The sequence below is a fragment of the Mastacembelus armatus genome, chromosome 5 (assembly GCF_900324485.2).
Source record: "Mastacembelus armatus chromosome 5, fMasArm1.2, whole genome shotgun sequence".
NCBI lineage: Eukaryota > Metazoa > Chordata > Actinopteri > Synbranchiformes > Mastacembelidae > Mastacembelus > Mastacembelus armatus.
Window position 1 is genome coordinate 16,087,276 of NC_046637.1, and position 18,731 is coordinate 16,106,006.

General features: G+C 38.1%; 1 protein-coding gene across 13 annotated transcripts in view; it reads left to right on the forward strand.

Annotated features, from left to right (window-relative positions):
• Positions 1–18,731, forward strand: part of plekha6 (pleckstrin homology domain containing, family A member 6) — a 103,129-nt gene that overhangs the window by 57,363 nt on the left and 27,035 nt on the right. For 5 of the 13 annotated variants that reach the window (XM_026306060.1, XM_026306056.1, XM_026306067.1 and 2 more), the window contains 9 exons: positions 9,500–9,690; positions 10,075–10,641; positions 11,042–11,528; positions 12,034–12,120; positions 13,027–13,080; positions 15,396–15,467; positions 16,905–16,985; positions 17,202–17,351; positions 18,348–18,443. In XM_026306060.1, the coding sequence (XP_026161845.1) occupies positions 9,500–9,690; positions 10,075–10,641; positions 11,042–11,528; positions 12,034–12,120; positions 13,027–13,080; positions 15,396–15,467; positions 16,905–16,985; positions 17,202–17,351; positions 18,348–18,443 (1,785 nt within the window). Of the gene's footprint in view, positions 1–6,955; positions 8,616–9,499; positions 9,691–10,074; positions 10,642–11,041; positions 11,529–12,033; positions 12,121–13,026; positions 13,081–15,395; positions 15,468–16,904; positions 16,986–17,201; positions 17,352–18,347; positions 18,444–18,731 lie in introns of those variants that run through there. The other 8 variants (XM_026306069.1, XM_026306058.1, XM_026306059.1 and 5 more) reach the window with 8 other exon arrangements.

Consider the following 18,731-nt stretch of genomic DNA (forward strand, 5'->3'; position numbering starts at 1 on the left):
AGTGATATACTCCATGCACTGACGTCTTTTTGGCCATGACATAGCAGGTTATTCCTGGTTATTCAGTGACTCACACTGTTACCTTGTAAAGGTATGACTTGAACATGGACTTCGGTCATAGACAAAAATCTCAACTGCTGGAGACAATCCCCAAAGAATGATTCCTAATGTGTGAAGAGTGGCCTTCTTAACCTTTTCTAGCGAATCTGGAGACAATTTGCCCATGTACACAGGAAATATAAAAATATCTAATGGGAAAATCCCAATCAAGTTTTCTGACTACGTGTTTCATCATATCATCAGAACACATTACTAACCATCAACTAAGGCTTTAGGATTAGCTGAATTGCCCAAATAATTGTTCTGTCAAAAAGTTTGTTCTAAATACTAAATGAAAGTCTTAGAGGTTGCACAGATGTGTATAAAGTCAGCTGCATAGTCACTGATGGCTGCTGATCAAACAGGAAATGATTAAGAATACAGACTTGAAAAAAGTATAATTTAAATGACAATGTTTCGACAACATACATGTACAAGTCAGTCCAGTTACTGTGGTGGGGCGCTTAGTCATGTGCCGTACCTGCACAGTAAAGTTGTTGTGTCTGAGGACAGCCGGGGCAGCATTTCAATAGCTCACAGTGACTCCTGCTGCATTCTGAATAGCTGCATTGACAGTGTTTCTTGGAGGCTGGACTTGGCAACGCAACACACACACATACAGTACACGTGTAAACACACCACACACACTTACACAAATAAAAACTATAACAAGAACTTGAGATTATGTCTTGTGTAACATGTCAGCATCAATGCATAATGACAGCATTATTATTAAAATATAAAAAGGATGAGGTAGTTTTTTTGTTTTTTATTTTTGCAACTCCATACACTCTCAGGTGTCAGTTTATTAGGTACACCTGCTCTTCAAATGTTCTGCACAGAGCACACAGAGAGACAGAAAGTATTTCAAGTTACACAAATCATCAAATAATTTGAACAATTGTATATTCTAAATTTCCTTTCACCAGGATGGCAGTGGCAAATCTGATTGGTGCAAATGAAATCAAGAAGACCATATAAATAATACAAATAACCTGAAAGCCCCCCAGAACAAGAGATCCATGTGGGTGTATGGCTTCCATGGCAACATGTGCACCTGTGTCATTGTAGTTGAGATGGATGGCAGAGGCATTTAATGTTTGCTTATGAAGTGCACTACATTTTTAGAGTTTGAATTAGAACTACAGAATATTGTAACAAAATATCATCAGTAGAATAAAAGTAACCTTCTATTTCACAATGATGGGTAGAGGTCACATTAAATGATCAATACTTCACTATACAAGGCTTGTATTTAAAGTTGATGCATAAAAATATAGTATAATAAATAAATATATAATAAAAAATACAAAAATGAAAACATAACAGGGAAACAATCTGATCACAAAATCCTAAATGAAGCTTTAGTATCATTAAGCTCATGAACAGTGGAGGTGGAAATTGTATGTATGTATTGCGGGTGAAGTAAATCTTGCAGCAGACTATCAAAGCCATTACAACAACCAAGGTTTTGTTTATGGTTTATTTTTCTGTTGTGTTCTCAACATTACCAGTACAGCCTCTAGGAGTGTTGCCTGCTTTAATTAATGACATTCATGTCACATTTCTGTGTAAACCACAATTAGTCAAGAAAAGAATATGGACACTAGAAATATGGAGTTTTACAAATTACACCCTAGTGTTCACAAGCTGACTGAAGGGTACTTAGTGAGATGCATATCTATATCTTCAATGATTTGTAACACCTTTGTAGTCAATTAAGAAATGAGCTGTGTTAAAACTGCACAAATCTGGAATGAAAAAACAATTTCAATGCTACAGCACTGGTCTGAGCACACAAGAGGAGGAGTGCACATCTGTCCTGGCCTATTTACATTTCTGCTTTGAAACTCCTCCCCACAACTTGATAAAGATAGATTCTGAGAAGAAAAAGATCAGAGCCCGCATTCACAAATCTTCCTAAGCCTAAAAGTTGCTCCTAGTGACGAAATTCTAAGAAAATTCTTAGAATTATGACATTTTCTTAGAATTTCCCCTTAAATTTAGGACTAAATTTTAGTAAAGATAAAAATGATTCATGAAACATCTTGGCCCTAAAAACAGCTCCTAAGGTACAAATTGTTAAGAGTGGAGAGGAGGACTTTTAAAAGGCTTAAGAGTTTCTTTAGCAGATGAAATATTGATGAAAAGAAATATTCTCAAAACATGAAATGATTGTGAGTTAATTAAACATTACAGATTGGATCGCGATGAGATAATGTTTGTGGTCAAACTTATTAGAGATGCGCTCACATCTTCCACACAACGTAGTAATGCCCTAACGCCAGAAATGAAAGTGATTACAACACTGAGGTGTTTGTCAACTGGAAAAATGCAACATTGCAGTAGCGATGACCTGTGTCTGTCACAACCTTCCATCAGCAGAGTGTTCGCACAAACTATTGAAATGCTTTCAGTCTCATATAGTGACACAGAAATCATCTGGTTTCCCAGTCTCTACTGTCCAGTTTGGTTTCTTGTTCATTTACTTCCTTCCATCTCTCTTGGATTGTTGGCTACATGCCAGCCAAAAGTGCAACTTAAACGGTCTGTCCTCCAATCATGTAAATTGGTAAAAAGGTGAGCCATTTTGCTCCCATCAGTCTCAAATGGATTGCAAGTAATAAAATCACTATGGTAAATAAATGTAAGCACTTAAATATAGTAACTACTGCGTGGAAATTGGTAGACACATTTTCAACATTTGGCTGTTTTAATTAACTTTAAGATATTTATGCTACAGAAACTTAGCCTGTATTCATGATTATACAATTTCTTAATACAAACATTTTATGATTTCACTGTTCATTCTATTATCATTTATTCTATTTTCACAAAGAGGGCATTTTTTAAGACATTTACAGATAGTTTTTGATCAACCAATCACAGTCCTTGGAATGCTGCGTCATCCCTAGCAACGGGGTCAACCACACCTCCTCACTAAGATAAAGGGTTTTGTACTTTCCTTACTGAGAGTAGCTTTGAGAAGTTTCCGAAATCACTTTTAGTCTAGGACTCCCAGCTAGGACTTTTTAGGCTTCGAAAGGAGCTTTCTGAGAGGATTCTAAGAAGCTTTGTGACTACGGGCCCAGGTTTGATCAATTCTAGGATCAGATGTTTGATGTCATGTAATAATTATAATATGGCCATAAGACAGCAGGACCAAATTATGTCACTGATTAACAAGAGTCAATTAATTGTAATATGATACTGTCTAATATGATACTGTGTGTAATTATAATATGATATTGAACACAATAACAACAGTGATCAGAGCAGACTATATGCCATCTTAATACATTGTAACATTGTTAAAAATGAAAGTTTTTTTTATAAAAGCAGGTAAAATTAAATAATAATAATAATTCAAAAGGTGTACATATTAAACAAATGCAGATAATATAAACCCATAATACTTATGCAAATTCAAGATACTAACACCACCATAACTAGAACATTAGATTAAACATTCATACATATAAGACCAATATTTGTAGTAAATGTGACCAATTAATAGTTTACAATGTCCTCAAGTCCATTTGGTATTGCTGTTAGTCCACCACATTGAGAAGCTGTGAAATTTGGTTTTATCACTGTTTTAATAAACTTGAGTCCTGTCCAATGATGATTTCCAGACTGGAGGAAGGGTCATGTCTGTGAGCACAGGGCCGTCCTTTCTATCTGGTTCTACTAGGTTCATCGAAAGGGGCTACTGCACCCTTGTCAAAAGTCTGGTGAATCTTTCAATATACAGTATATAAGCAGTTTTTTAAGTATTGAGTATTAAGTATTGAGTAATAAAGAGAAAAAGAGAGAATAGTTTATTGTTCTAAGGAACAAGCCTCTCTTGTAGGGAAGTCCTTTTGCACAATTTTGTCCGCAGGAGCACATGATCCACAGAGGATGCAGTCTCTAGAGCAGTTCACACAGCTCTGTCTCATCTGGAGCATCCTAATACATATGTTAGGATGCTATTCATTGATTTTAGTCCTGCTTTTAACACAGTAAATTCTCAGGAACAGATAACTAAAGTTTGCAACCTGGGTCTGTCCTTCTCAGTGTTCATGTATCAGAGACTTTCTTACCAATAGACCACAAGTGGTAAGAATACACGCTGCTCTTGAACGCAGGTACCACACACAAGGCTATGTGCTCAGCCTGGGGCTCTTCACTCTTTTCTTACATGACTGCACCCAATTCATGCCTCCAACGATCTTGTACTGTAGTAGGTCCATACATCCATCCATTATCTATACCTTCTTATTCCTGTTTAGGGTCATGGGAATCTGCTGGAGCCAATCCCAGCTCTCTTAAGGCAAAAGGCATGGGTACACTCTGGACAAGTCACCAGTTCATCGCAGTACTGTAGTAGATCTCATTGGAAAATGAGGAGACAGAACAGAGAAGAGATTCACCACCTTGTCCAGTGGTGTTCAGATAACAGTCTGGTTCTGAACAACACCAAGACTAAAGAGATTATTGTTGGCTTTCAGAAGGACAATTCATGCCCCATTACTTATACATGGAGAAAGTGGAGCATGTGAACAATATCAAGTTCTTAGGCATTCATATCACAGGTGACTTCACCTGTGTGCTCAGTACCAATTACTTGATAAAGAAAGCTTAGCAAAGACTCTTCTTTCTCAGGACGCTTAAGCAGGCCAGACTCACTCACTATAGCATAGAAACCATCCTCTGCCTTTGTGTGATTGTGTGGTATGCCTGTTGAACAGAACAAGGCACGAAGGATCTAGCCCAGGTGGTTGGGCACAGTATATGTTAGTCACCTGCATGTACTGCATTGCTACAGATCCCACCCACCCAGGTTACAGACTGTTCCCTTGCCCTCTGGATGAACATATAGGGCAATAAGAACTCACACAAACAGACCAGAGCAGTGATGTCCATTTGTACACACATAACCCAGACGAACAGAACACATTTGCACTTTTTGCACTTTATTCCACTGCTGCATAGCTTGCTGCCACTAGTTGAATGTTCCTATTATATAGTTTATATTTGTGTCAGTTTTTCAAGTCTGTTTTCATACCTGAGTAGTACTGACAGAATTTTGTTGTACAAAGTGTCTTATGTATTGCAGTATCTCTTATCTCTTATGTACTGTTCTGTAAATCCACAGGTTAGATTAGGTACCGCCTGCAACTCTGCACTGGGAAAAAATCTGTCCACTTCTCACACCACTTTAACTTTATCAATGGGTGTAGTTATGGGCTGCATTCCACACAGAGGTTAGACATCCGTTTTTAACATTGGCTGACAGGGGTGTGATGAGAGAGAGAAAATGGGAGAGTCCTTAAGAAAGTGTGAGATATATCCAAGACACAAGAAACACCAGCACCTGAAAATAAGATCCAAAATCCTAATAATGTTAAGTGTTAACCACAGTGAGGAAATACTAGTAATCGGTGCAATCCTACAGATTTTTTTTTTTTTTTTAAGTACAGTTGCACAATTCACTTTCTATTCGTAGCAACAAAATGTAATTACTTTTCTATAGTTATGTTTATGCAGAAAAATAGCCATAACCATACATTATATGATGTCTTACAGCACTTAGGGATATAGTTTGTTAGTAAAGTTAGGGAAAACAAGATTTGCATGTTCGTGATTAAACTGAAGTAGTCAGCAGTGACATGGCATCAAGCAGTGCTGTACAGTAAGAGTTGTGTCGTGTTTATTAATATATATCTTTAACTTCCCCTGAACTTAAGGCTCTCTGCTGCTTAAACTTAACCACATAGCAGTATCAAAGTCATATAAAAGATACACTTCAAACAGTGATTATGTTTTCTTCCACAGCATTATTATAAAAACAATGTAGTGGCCTAGATGTAATTTCTATGAGAGAGTGTTGATATGTTTGCGGTGGGGGCTTGCCGGTAATTTAGCATGTATATTTGCCAGAGTAGATGATTTGTGCCTGCAAGTGCACATCATCTACTGCCACAACTGTGTTGAGTAACTGCAACTGCTAAATATAAGGAAGGTCTGTTTGAGAAATAGATCACTGAGTTGAAACAGCAGATTAACTAAGAGTATTTTTCATCCAACAGTTTGTCAGTCAGTCAATCTGTTCACATTCCTTTGTATTGCAAGTTTTTATTCCAATCAACCATTGTGGCCAGAGCCCTGTGCTCCCTGGACATCAATATGAGTCAGAGGGCTTTTTAAACAGAGGTAGAGTAGGGTAACTGAACGGCCTTGAACAACTGCTACAATCGTATCATTACTTTCAGGATATGATGGAATTTCTGTCGAAACAGGTAATTGGAGTTGCTGTCTGTAAAGGACTTGTATTAAATCAGTGGGCTATTGAGTATGAAATTAAAATAAGTGAGCTTGATTTTTCATTTTGAAATCTGCTTTCACTGCTGAGAAAAGTGATTAAACTGTTGGTATCATGGTGTGCAGTTTTAATGACACCTGTCAGCCAGTCAGCTGCAAATAATTTAAATGTCTACCAATTTTTTGTTTTCCTACTCCAACCATTTTATAGTTTTCAGCTCAGTGTCATGACACTTAACTTTCAGTTTAGGGTCATCTGGAGAGAGGTGTGTGTGTGTGTGTGTGTGTGTGTGAAAAGTCGGATGACGGACTCAGAGGGATGTATTTCCTAAAGAGCATAGGGCATATTTGACTAGTCAAGTACACCATGTACTAAAAGTGTACATACTGTAAACTGTACAAAACACACACACACATATTTCCTGTGCCCACAGACTCATGAACAGGTACAGTGTGTCTAACCTTACCTGACATACACACACACACACATCTGTTGTACTGTGTATACATACATTGAGCAGCTGACTTTTTTGTGATCATCTTTGTTTTACATTTCTTCTGACTTTTATCTTCCTTCCTTGCATGTCATTTTTTCAGACCCTCCTTTTTTCATCAGTCCTGTGTTTTGTGAAAATAATAACAAATTATCAGAATAATAATTTTGTGATTCTCTATCCTTCCATGTTTGAAAAGCTGATTGTTTAAACAAAGCAAGGACAATGAAGGAGGGAGGCTAGGCTACACACACATGCACACACACATGTGCCTTCTCTTTCCGCAGCCCCACCTCTGTTGCTAGGTTACTGCTGCCTCTTAGTATATACATCAGCCAACTGCATCAAATTGTCTCACTGCTGAAGGTGGAGCCTCACAGTGCTCCACCGTGGAAGGAAGTGACTCTTATTAATCAGTGACATCATTTCCTCTTGCTGTCTTATGGCCATATTGCACACACACATACACAAGCACACACATGCACACATACAAACCAAAATACCTAATTTTTTGATTTTATTAAACAATCATTATGTTGTTTCAAGGCATGTTATACATATCTCCTCTCATGTACTGCATTAGGAGAGGAGAGGTTTTGCTGGTAAGCAGGGGCAGGAGCAGGACTGGGTCCAGATCAGAGTCATGTCAAAAAGGGCTGATAATTCCTGGGGTATGAGGCTAACCAAACCTATAATCTTTGGCTTCTAAGTAGTTATGATTGATGCCGTTTTCAATATGGACATATTTCAAAAAAGCATGAATTGCAATGTGTGAAAATGCAATTTAAATCCTGGTGGATGTTAACACTATTTTGATAGATTACATACAGCAGAGCACTATTTTGAGGTATGAATACTTGGATCCTCTCATGCTTGGAGAAGTCCTGCTTGTCCTCCACTTCAATTCTCTGATATACAAAGCTGCAGAATCAGGTTTTATGTTTTACGTTATGTCTTACAGCAGTTTGAAGTGCATGTGCAGTCAGTAATACAGATTTCAATTTGACATTTTAAACTTTTTACCGATCACAGAGTGCTAAAAGCTTCTTTTGTGGCAAAACAGTCATAGAAGCCACAGCTAATTCTTCCAAAATGTAAATGAATGGTATCTTTTTCCAATTTCTTTGCTTGTGCTGCCCTCATGTGGTGTACTTCTCAAATTGCTGAATTGATACATTTATTGTGTGACTGTGACTTACCATGTTTTATCACCAGTGAGGGGAGAGTCTCCTGGGTCACATTAGCTTTGTTCCAGACCCACACAAGATAATTTCCTTCTATAGTGTCTATAGTGGGATGTTGCTAATAATGTCACCTATTTTTGTGGAGGTGTTGATGAGACAAAATGATCTATATTTAAACCCAATGTGCTCCTTCACACTGAATATAGCTATGGAAACATCACAACCCTAAAAACTAACAATGTACAGTAAATGTGAAAATTAATTGACTCAAAAAGAGTCTTCATACAGTGTGTATTGTCTTTATAATGTAAGAATTGTGGAGGTTCCAGAGTACCTCAACCATCTTTCCTCTTCTATTAAGAGACAGCCTTGAAGAATATATTCAGACCCTGATTTAATGAGAACCAGCAATTACCAATGACCTCTGACACCACAAACCTTAACCTTTTCCCCGTCACTGTCTTCTCTCCCTCCAACTTTCATCCGTCCTGTGAGGTCTGCTGGGCCTCGTTGTTTCCTGTTATGGTAGAAAGTAGGTACATTGTTGATATTACTACTCATTATTATCAACTGTTCTGCCTGCAATAAGGATGCATGGTTATGTTTGATGCACTGCATGTCTGCATATCATTTGGATACATGCGTTCAACTAGATGCATGTATAGCAGTCATAATGTTCTGGGTTATTCAGATATTGTCAGATATTTTCTGCATGCCACCTGTTTTGTTCAACAGTACATGCTGTGATTTTATCGTTGCTACCAATACCACCTCTTCGAACTCCCCAAGATTTAAAAATCTACTATTAACAGGATTCAGTTTCAAAACATGAGTAAACTGGGAGAATTTCAAACTTAGTGTCACTGTGTAACAGAAACAGTGAGTGTAGTTTGTACATGATATCAAACACAAATTCATGATGGTTTAGCACAATTATGTTTATGAACAGCATTGTACTGACCAAGATTGTTGCTAAAAATATGTCAGGCAAGAAGCATAAGCAGTCAGACAGGTTTGGAACCAACCCAAATTCAAGTCAGTTTTATATCATAAATCAGGTATGCCATGGTATGTTGTGGTTAGTGCTATCACTTCACAGGGAAAAGTTCTGGGTTCAAACATGAGGCCACCAGGGCCTTTTTGTGTGGGTTTTGCATGTTTCATGTGTTTGCATGGGTTTTCTTTGACTGTTCATGTTTCCTGACAGCATATGGTCTTATAAAATTCCTCATAAATTTGTTGAGGACAGTGTCATCATACTGTAAGTGAAGAAAAAATGTTGGAAAATAAACCACACATTTTATTAAAAAAACAAAACAAAACAAAAAAAACCCAAAACAATTATCTGTGATAACAGACCATGTGTAATATTGTGTTAGTTATGTGCTGCCTCTCTGTAATGTGTCTCCCCTTCAGGTATGGTTAGAGGAGGAAGAGGAGGAGGAGAGTGAGGACGGACGGTTGAAGGGGCCTGTTGTGTTTTGCATGCAGGCAGAGCATGCTGGAACCAGGACATATTACTTCAGCACAGACAGCCATGAGGAGCAAGAAGAATGGATCAGAGCCATGAGTGAGGCTGCAGAGGTCAACGTTCAAGCAACACAGAGGTTGTTCACACACATGCACAGAGCCATAATTGGACATACTCTTGACAGCTATAGTCTTGGTTATGTGTTGAGCCGATGAGGAAGGAAGATGAAATGGAAAGTGTCCAGTGATTGAGCTACCCATCTGACTTGATGTTTACACCCTTGTTTTTTTCATAATTAGTTGCTGTGAATATGAACTGGACCAGGGACTGAAAGAAAATATGGATCATTTTATTTCTTGGTCTCAAACTATATTAGAAGAAGTTAAAGAGTTTTTATTCCAAATAACACATTTATGAGAGTATTACTTGAGTTAATTTAAAGACTCTTGCATAATATTTTTTTAAACAAAAAAATGTATCTGTATAGACACATGATGCCTTTTTCCTTCAAACTTCACAGGACAACCTCAGACACCACAGCTGATCTCAACCACACTATGGTAACCATAGCACCTGACCCACAACAGGAGCCACACGCACAAAAACACAGTGAAACTAACAGTGACCTGCAAACTCAGCCTAAGATGAACGGGGTCAACAATCTTGAGACACCGCCACTCTCTACTCCCCGCTCCAATCAGGAGGGAAAAAGGAATGATGAGACACGAAGAGAAGGAGAAGATGAAGGAGGAGGACCTGGTCCTAACACCACCCGTGACATAAATCACCATCCAAATGGCTGGGGCAACTATGGTCCTCCAACACCCAACACTATACCCAACAACAGCAATAACAAACCCCCTTCATCCAAGAATCAAAGTGGACATCATGCTAATCAGGGACACCCAGAGGGGGGTGTCAGCCCATTGTATGACCCCAGGGATCAGCAGGAGAATGTGGTGCTGAGAAGGGGCTTTGTGCCCAGGACAGCTCCAGAGAGGGTGGCCCAGAGGAAGAGCTCTATGGCCCAGCTGCAGCAGTGGGTCAACCAGCGGCGAGGCATGGCTTCACAGGAGGACATCAACAGGTAGATTAGTAGAGAAAAGGAGAAATATAATGCCTGTGTGGTGTGTGGAGGTGTCCCACAACATGCACCGTCATTATTCTTCATTATTTTCATGGCATGCAGTAACATTGTGAAATATTGTTATTGAAGCACTAATTGGTCAGGATAACAGATGGATGGATTATTTAATTAAATGATTTTTTATGTCCATAATAAATAAAAGCGGATTGTATTGCAAACTAATATAAAAATGCAAATGCACTATATATAAGGTAAACACAAAATAGAATTTTTCTTTTTGATTTCAAAACAGGCATCTGTTTAACAAATTAAAGAGGCTTAACTTGATAAATACTAAATAAAGCTGGGACTACAGTTCAAATGTTTTATAAATAACGCCCATATTTTTCTGTCATTTCAGTCCATCTCGTTATTATCCTGTGAACCGAGGGGTCTCAGCTGATTACTATGCCTACCCTGGTGGCTCCCAGTACGTGGATGAGTACCCTTTGTACCCACCTGGCATCCGACCTGACAGCATCTGCTCAGTCTCTGCTGTGGGCGGATATGACCGGCGCTGGACTGTTGAGGAGAAGCGGTGCTCTATGAGAGATGGACCTCATCAGCTGTATGGACATCCAATACCCAGGGACTCCTGGGGGCCACAGTATTATAGTGGAATGGAAACATCAATGAGGCGCCTATCCATCCAGCCACGTTCACGGTCTGTGCCCCGGTCACCATCCTCATCATCAGGGGGGCCTTACTCACCAGTCCCACCCAACTTTGCCTCGCCAGCTCGATCACCATCTACACGCTTTGACCGTTTCCCTGGGAGGATGAGGGATGATGTCATCTATGCTGATCCATCCGTCTACAGCCTAAGGAGATCCCTGAGCTCACCAAAGGTGAAATGAGTATGTGTGCGTGCGTGCGTGTGTGTGTGTGTGTGTGTGTACCTAAAAGATAATCACAACCTTAACTTGATAATTTCTTTGCAGCAACAGGCAACCTGTGATAGTTAACTAAGGAAAAGATGAAAATTAAATGGGGATAAGCTTTTGCCCATAATTTTCTTGACCATCAGAATGAATGTACTGTATGTTTTTATTGTAGGAATGGTAATTCAATGAAATGTGTTATCAAATATTATAATTCATGTTCAAAATCATAAATTTACTTTAAAAATTCACATAACTTTAAATGCCTACAAGATTTTCAGAAAATAAAGACTTGTGAATGACCTTTAGTAAAACAGGATTTTGAAAAAGTCAGATAGGATGAAAGAAAGAATGAGAGATTGTATTTACATATGCTCCAACCATAGTCATCATACTCCACTTTAACAACTTTCATTCATTCTTGCATCCATTCTTCCCTTCCTTTTTTTCCTTATTACCTTCCTTCCTTCAGTATGACTACCCTGGTGACAGGAGGTCCTTAAGCCAAGGATTATACCACCACAACTACCCTGTATCCCCTTCTATCCACAATAAAATGGTATGTGCCACTAATGTCCTGTAAATGTACCCAGCTACTGAATAACTCACACAGTCACATTCACAGTGCTATGGTGATAGGCACAGTATACATTAATTACAGTGCTTTGCTTTGCAACTGCAGCCAGCTGTGGTGTTTCTTATGCGCATCTGTCTTCCATCTGTCCTATCCCTGTTAGACACCACTTGCTGTCTCAACCATTTGTTCTTACTTTTCTGTCACTTAATCTTCTTTGCTGTTCTGTCCCCAACTTATCTTTATTTATATATATATATATATATATATATATATATATAATGTTGATGTTTAATTTTTCATAAAAACAAACAAACAAAAAAACATACCCAGACTTTTTTTTCCAGCATTTTCAACATGTGACTAATGTGATCAAGCATGCTTTTTGGAATTACTGACCAGGTTAACAGAATAATATTAAATCAGGAAATTCCACAACTCCTCTTATGGGCTTCATTAGTAGGTGGTTTTTAAAAACATAGGAACATAAAGATCACAGTGTACAACTTCAACACTAGCTATTAACTTAAAACATACTGGTGATGTTGTGTGAAAGAACCTACTACACACAGCACAGCACATTGTCAGTGAAAAAGATAAAAGAGGGTAAAACAAAATAGGCAGGTCAAGGAAGATATTATTTTGAGTAGAGACAACTTCTCTTCTTATTCAAAAATTGATTTTATTACCTTGTGTACTTGGTCTTCAAATAACAGTTTAGTCCAACACTGCCCAGATATGAATATGTCCAGGTATTTTAGACCTCCAGGGTCACTGGCCAGTTGGCCGTGGTGCTTTGCTTTGCTGCTTTTTGACCTGAAAGCCTACTGTCTGTACAGCATATGTCAGTTTAATTTCCATGTGCACTGCTGTTTTTGCTGCTTGGGTCAGGAGGACATGTTAGACCTTCAGCTCCAGCGCAACCTGGATTACCTAGACCAACAGGTAGGGGCATACCCATATAATTTTCCATTATATGTTTCACACGTTTCCCAGTGCTGACATGATCAATTCCTAAGGTCCCTCATCTCCTTTATTATCTGTTACTGGTCATTTCCTGTGTTTCCTCTTTCCTTCCTAAGGATGACTGCCTATAAATTAGCTTTGTAAAATTATTATTAGCTTGCCCTAGCACAGTATTGTTCCAGTCATTATGTTATACAAGCTGGCTGTCAGGTTTCTGTAATCTGAGCTGAATCTTCAGGTGCTCGAGGGAAGCCACCTAATTGGCACGGTCACCCGAATGGTGGAGCGTTCATCCTCATCAGCAAAGTTCTGTGTGCAAGTAAGAGAGGAGAGAGCACCACAGGGAGGCAGGCTTCAGCTAGCAGCTCTTTTCATGGATTAAAGACTTAATTTCCCAGTTGTGCTCTCATCTAAGAGAGTTTTTAAGCCTCTCTATTCCGATTTAGTACTCATTCCAGGTCTGGACACAGGCCTGAATAGACCACTAATAGACCACATATTTTCACCTATCCAAGCCTGCCTCTCTTTCTTCTGTCGTTGTCTTGTCTGCATGTCGTCAGTACTATATCACAGTTTCTTGCAGTTTCGTTCTTCTCCGTCATTCCTTCTTAGGCTCACATCATATTTCCAACTTCCACTTGGCTGTAAGAGCCTGTGACGGTTTGTGTACCATAAATTTATCGTCTGTATATATCTGGGAGCAAGTGAGTGAACATTTTTGTCAATGGCCAGCCAAGCGGGTGAACTGTATTCACAGAAAACATGCATCAGCCCTACATGTTTGAACCTGTTCATCATTGCAGACACTGAAAATTTCATGCCACTTAAGGCTCTGAAATTCTTGTACATATATAGGTCTGTGCAAATATTTTAGTTGGAATGTGGGTGTATTTGCAGATGTGACATATAGACCGTCGCAGACATGGACAAATTATTAGCTTCACATGACACTCAGGGCTATAAAAATAACAAAAAAAGTACTTTTCTCTGTAATGTATATCTACATTAATTTAAAAGATAATACAGTAGACATTGAAAATTAGGCAGTGGTATTTTTATGACAACGTACAATCATAAAATTTTTAAAAAGCTACATCATTAAAACACAGTTCTCTTTACACATAAATTGTTGGGATCAGTGAAAACTACATTTGATAGTGTTGGAGTTAATTGCATTCATTCACTATACCATACAAGGCATCATTAATACAAAGTGAGGATGAAAAGCCACCTCCTCCTACCTGCATCCCTCTCTCATTTTTGTGTCTTAGTTTTATAACGGTGAGTCCCTGGGAATACACACAGGTATAGTGGTGCACATTTTGGACAGTCTCTACTCAAAGGCATTCACGGTGCTGCACTCTGTGGTACACATATTAAGTGACAGAATGTGTATAAAGAATTCAGTGTGTGTAAAGAATTCAAAAGAAATCTGGCCATTTTAGTTTTTTCTGCTAGCAATTAGCACATTGTCTGAAAGATGCCTTCAAATGCCTTCATTTCTCTAGATCACCCACCACTAAATAAATCCCCAAGCCTTTCTTTTCCAGTCTTGTCATCAGCTATAAACTTACAACATAGATTTTACACAGTATTTCCAGTCAATTTGGAACATCTCAGTGTCAGGAGTCCTTAAGCTAATTTGTTATAGCCATAATTTCCCCATTCATCTTTACTTTTCTACTTTACATGGAGCATTTGTAGTGACTGGTTTCAGCATCACTGTTTTCAGTCATAATATGTCAAGTCCTTCATCATGTTCTCATTTAATGGTAGATTTTATAAGGGCACATTGTAAAATGTATGAATATAAAAATTATGGTCAAGGTATGGTGGAAACAAATTTCACTTATTTATAATCACACTACCAGGATATATCGTGAGATATTTCAACTTAGTTCTTCATTCTGAGACATGAAGCAGAGAGCTTCTGGGATATTTCCATGTATCAGTATACTAACATGTTGTCTGTAACAGGCTAAAGAATGACCCATGGATTTATCCCCATCTGACTGCTGACAGGTGTTACATGTTGCATTTTTGTAGAAATGTATTTGCTTGCCATCTGCTGCTAAAGTGGCAAAGACTCTACAGTCAATAACAATAATATCCATCTTTTTAGAGTCAAATAAAAAAAAAAAATACTGATGTAGATGACTTTTTTGAAAAAATGAAGCTTGTCCTTCCTCAGAATAAAGAACAGACAATAAAACTAAACTTTTGCTTTCCTCATATTGGAGTTAGTGTGTATGTTTGATTGATGCTGATCATTTGTTCAATCTTTGTTTTTCCAGGTGCCTCCTTTCCATGATGCCTACAGCAGAGAATTACATCCCACCCTGAAACTCAATGAGATTGAAACCAGTGTAAGAGAGTTAACACTGCATATACATTATAAACTCACAAAGTCTCACACCCACAGGATTTATTTATATTTTACTTAGGCTGGGGACATACTATACGATTGTAAAATCTTCAAAGATTTTAAAAACATGGGAGACCACATACATAAGGACAATTTCAACTGATTTTTAATAATTTAATCCTCTGAACGCACACATTAGATAATTTAACAAGATCGAGAGACCACACATCTGCCATTTGTAGTAACGATTTCATGCTGGCGATTCCACAGACACGAGATTTCACAGAAACTCACGTGATCAAACGTGACTTCATAACGCATGCTTTTTCATTGTCGGCCGTATTGTGATAACGTTATGTCTTGCACAATATATTCAAAAGACACCTGTGTTGTTGGGACAATTCAACAAGTGTGACTTCTTTATCAATACACTGGAGTATAGGGTATCAAAACAAAACTCATGCCGTGAGGCCTTTTGGCATGGGTTTTGTTTTGATACCATGTCTGTGAAGTACACAACACCCAGTTGGTGACGTTTTCCTATTCCTATTGTGGGCATTCCACCAGAGCAGGGCAGTAGAGAAAATCTGTTTTCTTTACCGCTCTGCACCAGAGAATCCTTGACCTGGAATCACACGGACATAGCAAGCCCACTTCTGTGTTTGTAGCCAAATAGGAAGTAGCTATAGGGTCTAACAAGCCCTGGCACCCATTGACTTCCATTGAAAAATCAGCACCAATAAGTCACTATTGTTGCTGTGGCAATTCTAATGGAATTTGATGACGCTGAATGGAAAGAAAATTTTCGCATGTGCCATGTGTGTATGTTTCCTGTCGTGCAGTGAAAACTCACAGAATGTTCACGTTTACATATGTTTCATAATGCAACCTAAATACGAAAGCTCCATCTTAATTTGATTATTGCTTACTTCAACTATGACCTTGGCTGGGTTAAATGCGGAGAGGAATTTCCCAGTCTGGGATGAGTAAAGTAAGTTCTTAATCTTATTTGTGTGTCCCCAGCCTTAAATACATTTTATGGACAAAATTATGTGAATTGTGTCTGCATATTTTTAAGTGTGGTGCAAAGCTTGTGCATGAAAGGAAAGTTTTCCTCAGTTCAATGGGGAAGAAATTGCATTGAGAAACACCTCAACCCCATCCAGCACTTCTGGGATTAATTGGAATGAGCCAAGAATTATTGCCAGGGCCATTATACCAGTGTTGAAACCACACAGACCATGACAGGAGTGATTAAAAATGACATGTTCGCTTATTGTATATAGATGTAATGTTCCAGTGTTCATATTCATGATTCTATGGGTTTAGCACTTAATTGATGCAGACACATTTTTGTGCTCTTTTGCTGTGTTTTATATTTTCTCTCTGGTTTCTACAAAATACTTGTCGTAAACCCCTACTGTCTTGTTTGACACAGAAGCTATTGGGTCGACTATGTGAGCAGAACCGAATTTTAAAAGACCATGAGGCTGTTGTCCACAGACTGAGAATGGACAAGGTACAGCATTTTCCTTTAAATAATATACTGTGTGTTAAAGAAATCATTTATATATTAATTTATAATTTAAATTCTGTTCTAACCAAAAATGTTACTTATACTTTTTAAAATTCTTACTACTACTACAGTGGAGGTATATATGATATATGCTTATTGACCAAGAAAATAGAAAGTTTAATACAGTCTAATATAACAGCTCTGCAATACTATTTCCAGGACAGCCTAGAGGAAGCTCTTGTGGGAATGCATCAGGAGATGGAGCTCTACCAAAACCAGTCTCTGGCCATAGAAAAGCTGCAATACAAAAAGGAAATGCTGCAGAACCAGCTCATCAACATCAGGGGGGAGCTCTCCCAGGCCTCCAGTGTAAGACAGTGCATCACATATTCACGATCCCATATGTGATCTGAAGAACATACCTAGCTGCTGCTCTTTGCAAATAAGACTTGTCTTTATATTTTAGAAGAATATAACGTTTGTGTTTTTACGGGTGGTTTACTTTACCCATTATTCTCCTCATTTACATGCAGCACTATAAATATTGGGACAGTTACACATTTGCTCTTAGGTTTCTGTGTTGCGCACATCCCATTTGAAATAAAATAATGGATACTTCACGTGCCATGTCTCAGCATTAATTTGGGTAGGTCGGTACCCACAGTTCTGCAGTTTAAACGTAAAAGACAGATACACATAACAAATAAAATCATCATATTTATATTTTGTAGAAAAATCAGTCAGTGACTGCCTGAAATATTAGACAAAAAAACACCAGCAAATGCTTTGTGTCTTCCCTGATAATGTTCTCACAGGCCTTCGCTGCTGCAACTTTGAGCTCTTGCTTGTTATTGAGAATTGTAAAACCTGACTGACTGAGCCACTCCAGAATTTTCCACCTCTTCTCCCTGAAGAGCTTTATGGTTGTTTTAGCCATATATTTAGGAATATTGCCCTGCTGAAAGCTGTTCAATAAGTTTTGACGTATTTATTGGTGTATTTTTTAGATACTGATGTAACCCTACTTATGTCAAGAAGAGATTTGTCATTGTATTGTAGTATACTTTATTTTGATCCAAATCTTGTTTAGAGATTTTTTAGCTGTATTACCTTATGTTGATCATGCACATAGAGCAGTGGACAGTAGAATATACATTTAGTTCCATATTTCAGCACTAAGTTGGGTGATAAAAATGACATGACAACCAACAAGAATTACAGCCCAAATAAAATAACCATATTGCAATGAAAAACCTAACTTTCATATAAAAACCTGTTTTCATCTATATTCACACAGACGTGTAATAAGAACAGACGTTAGAATCATTCCCTGAATGTTTCTGCATTTATTTGAACCTCTCACAGGCTTTGACCACTACTCGTATGGAGTTTGAAGCATTAGAGGATGAGGCCAATGCCATCCATGGAGATCTATGGGAGCAGCTTAATGCTGGAGGGCAGGTAAAAAGTAACACCGTGATCATCAGTGCTTGTCTTTAAAGCCCACCAGTAAAAAATGGAAAGCTTGTTTAACAGCAAGAGCAAGCTATGAGACATTTATCATATAACAGTGAGAGTTTGAATGATCCTTTTGCCTGATAACAGCCATTTATTATTTTTTGAGAATATATACATATATAAGAATGTATTCAGGTATTCATTCATGTATTTCCAGAGCAATTTTGTTTCCTCTTTACAGAATGTAAGAATTTATGTAAGAATTATTATGTACTGTGTGCAACCTTAAAG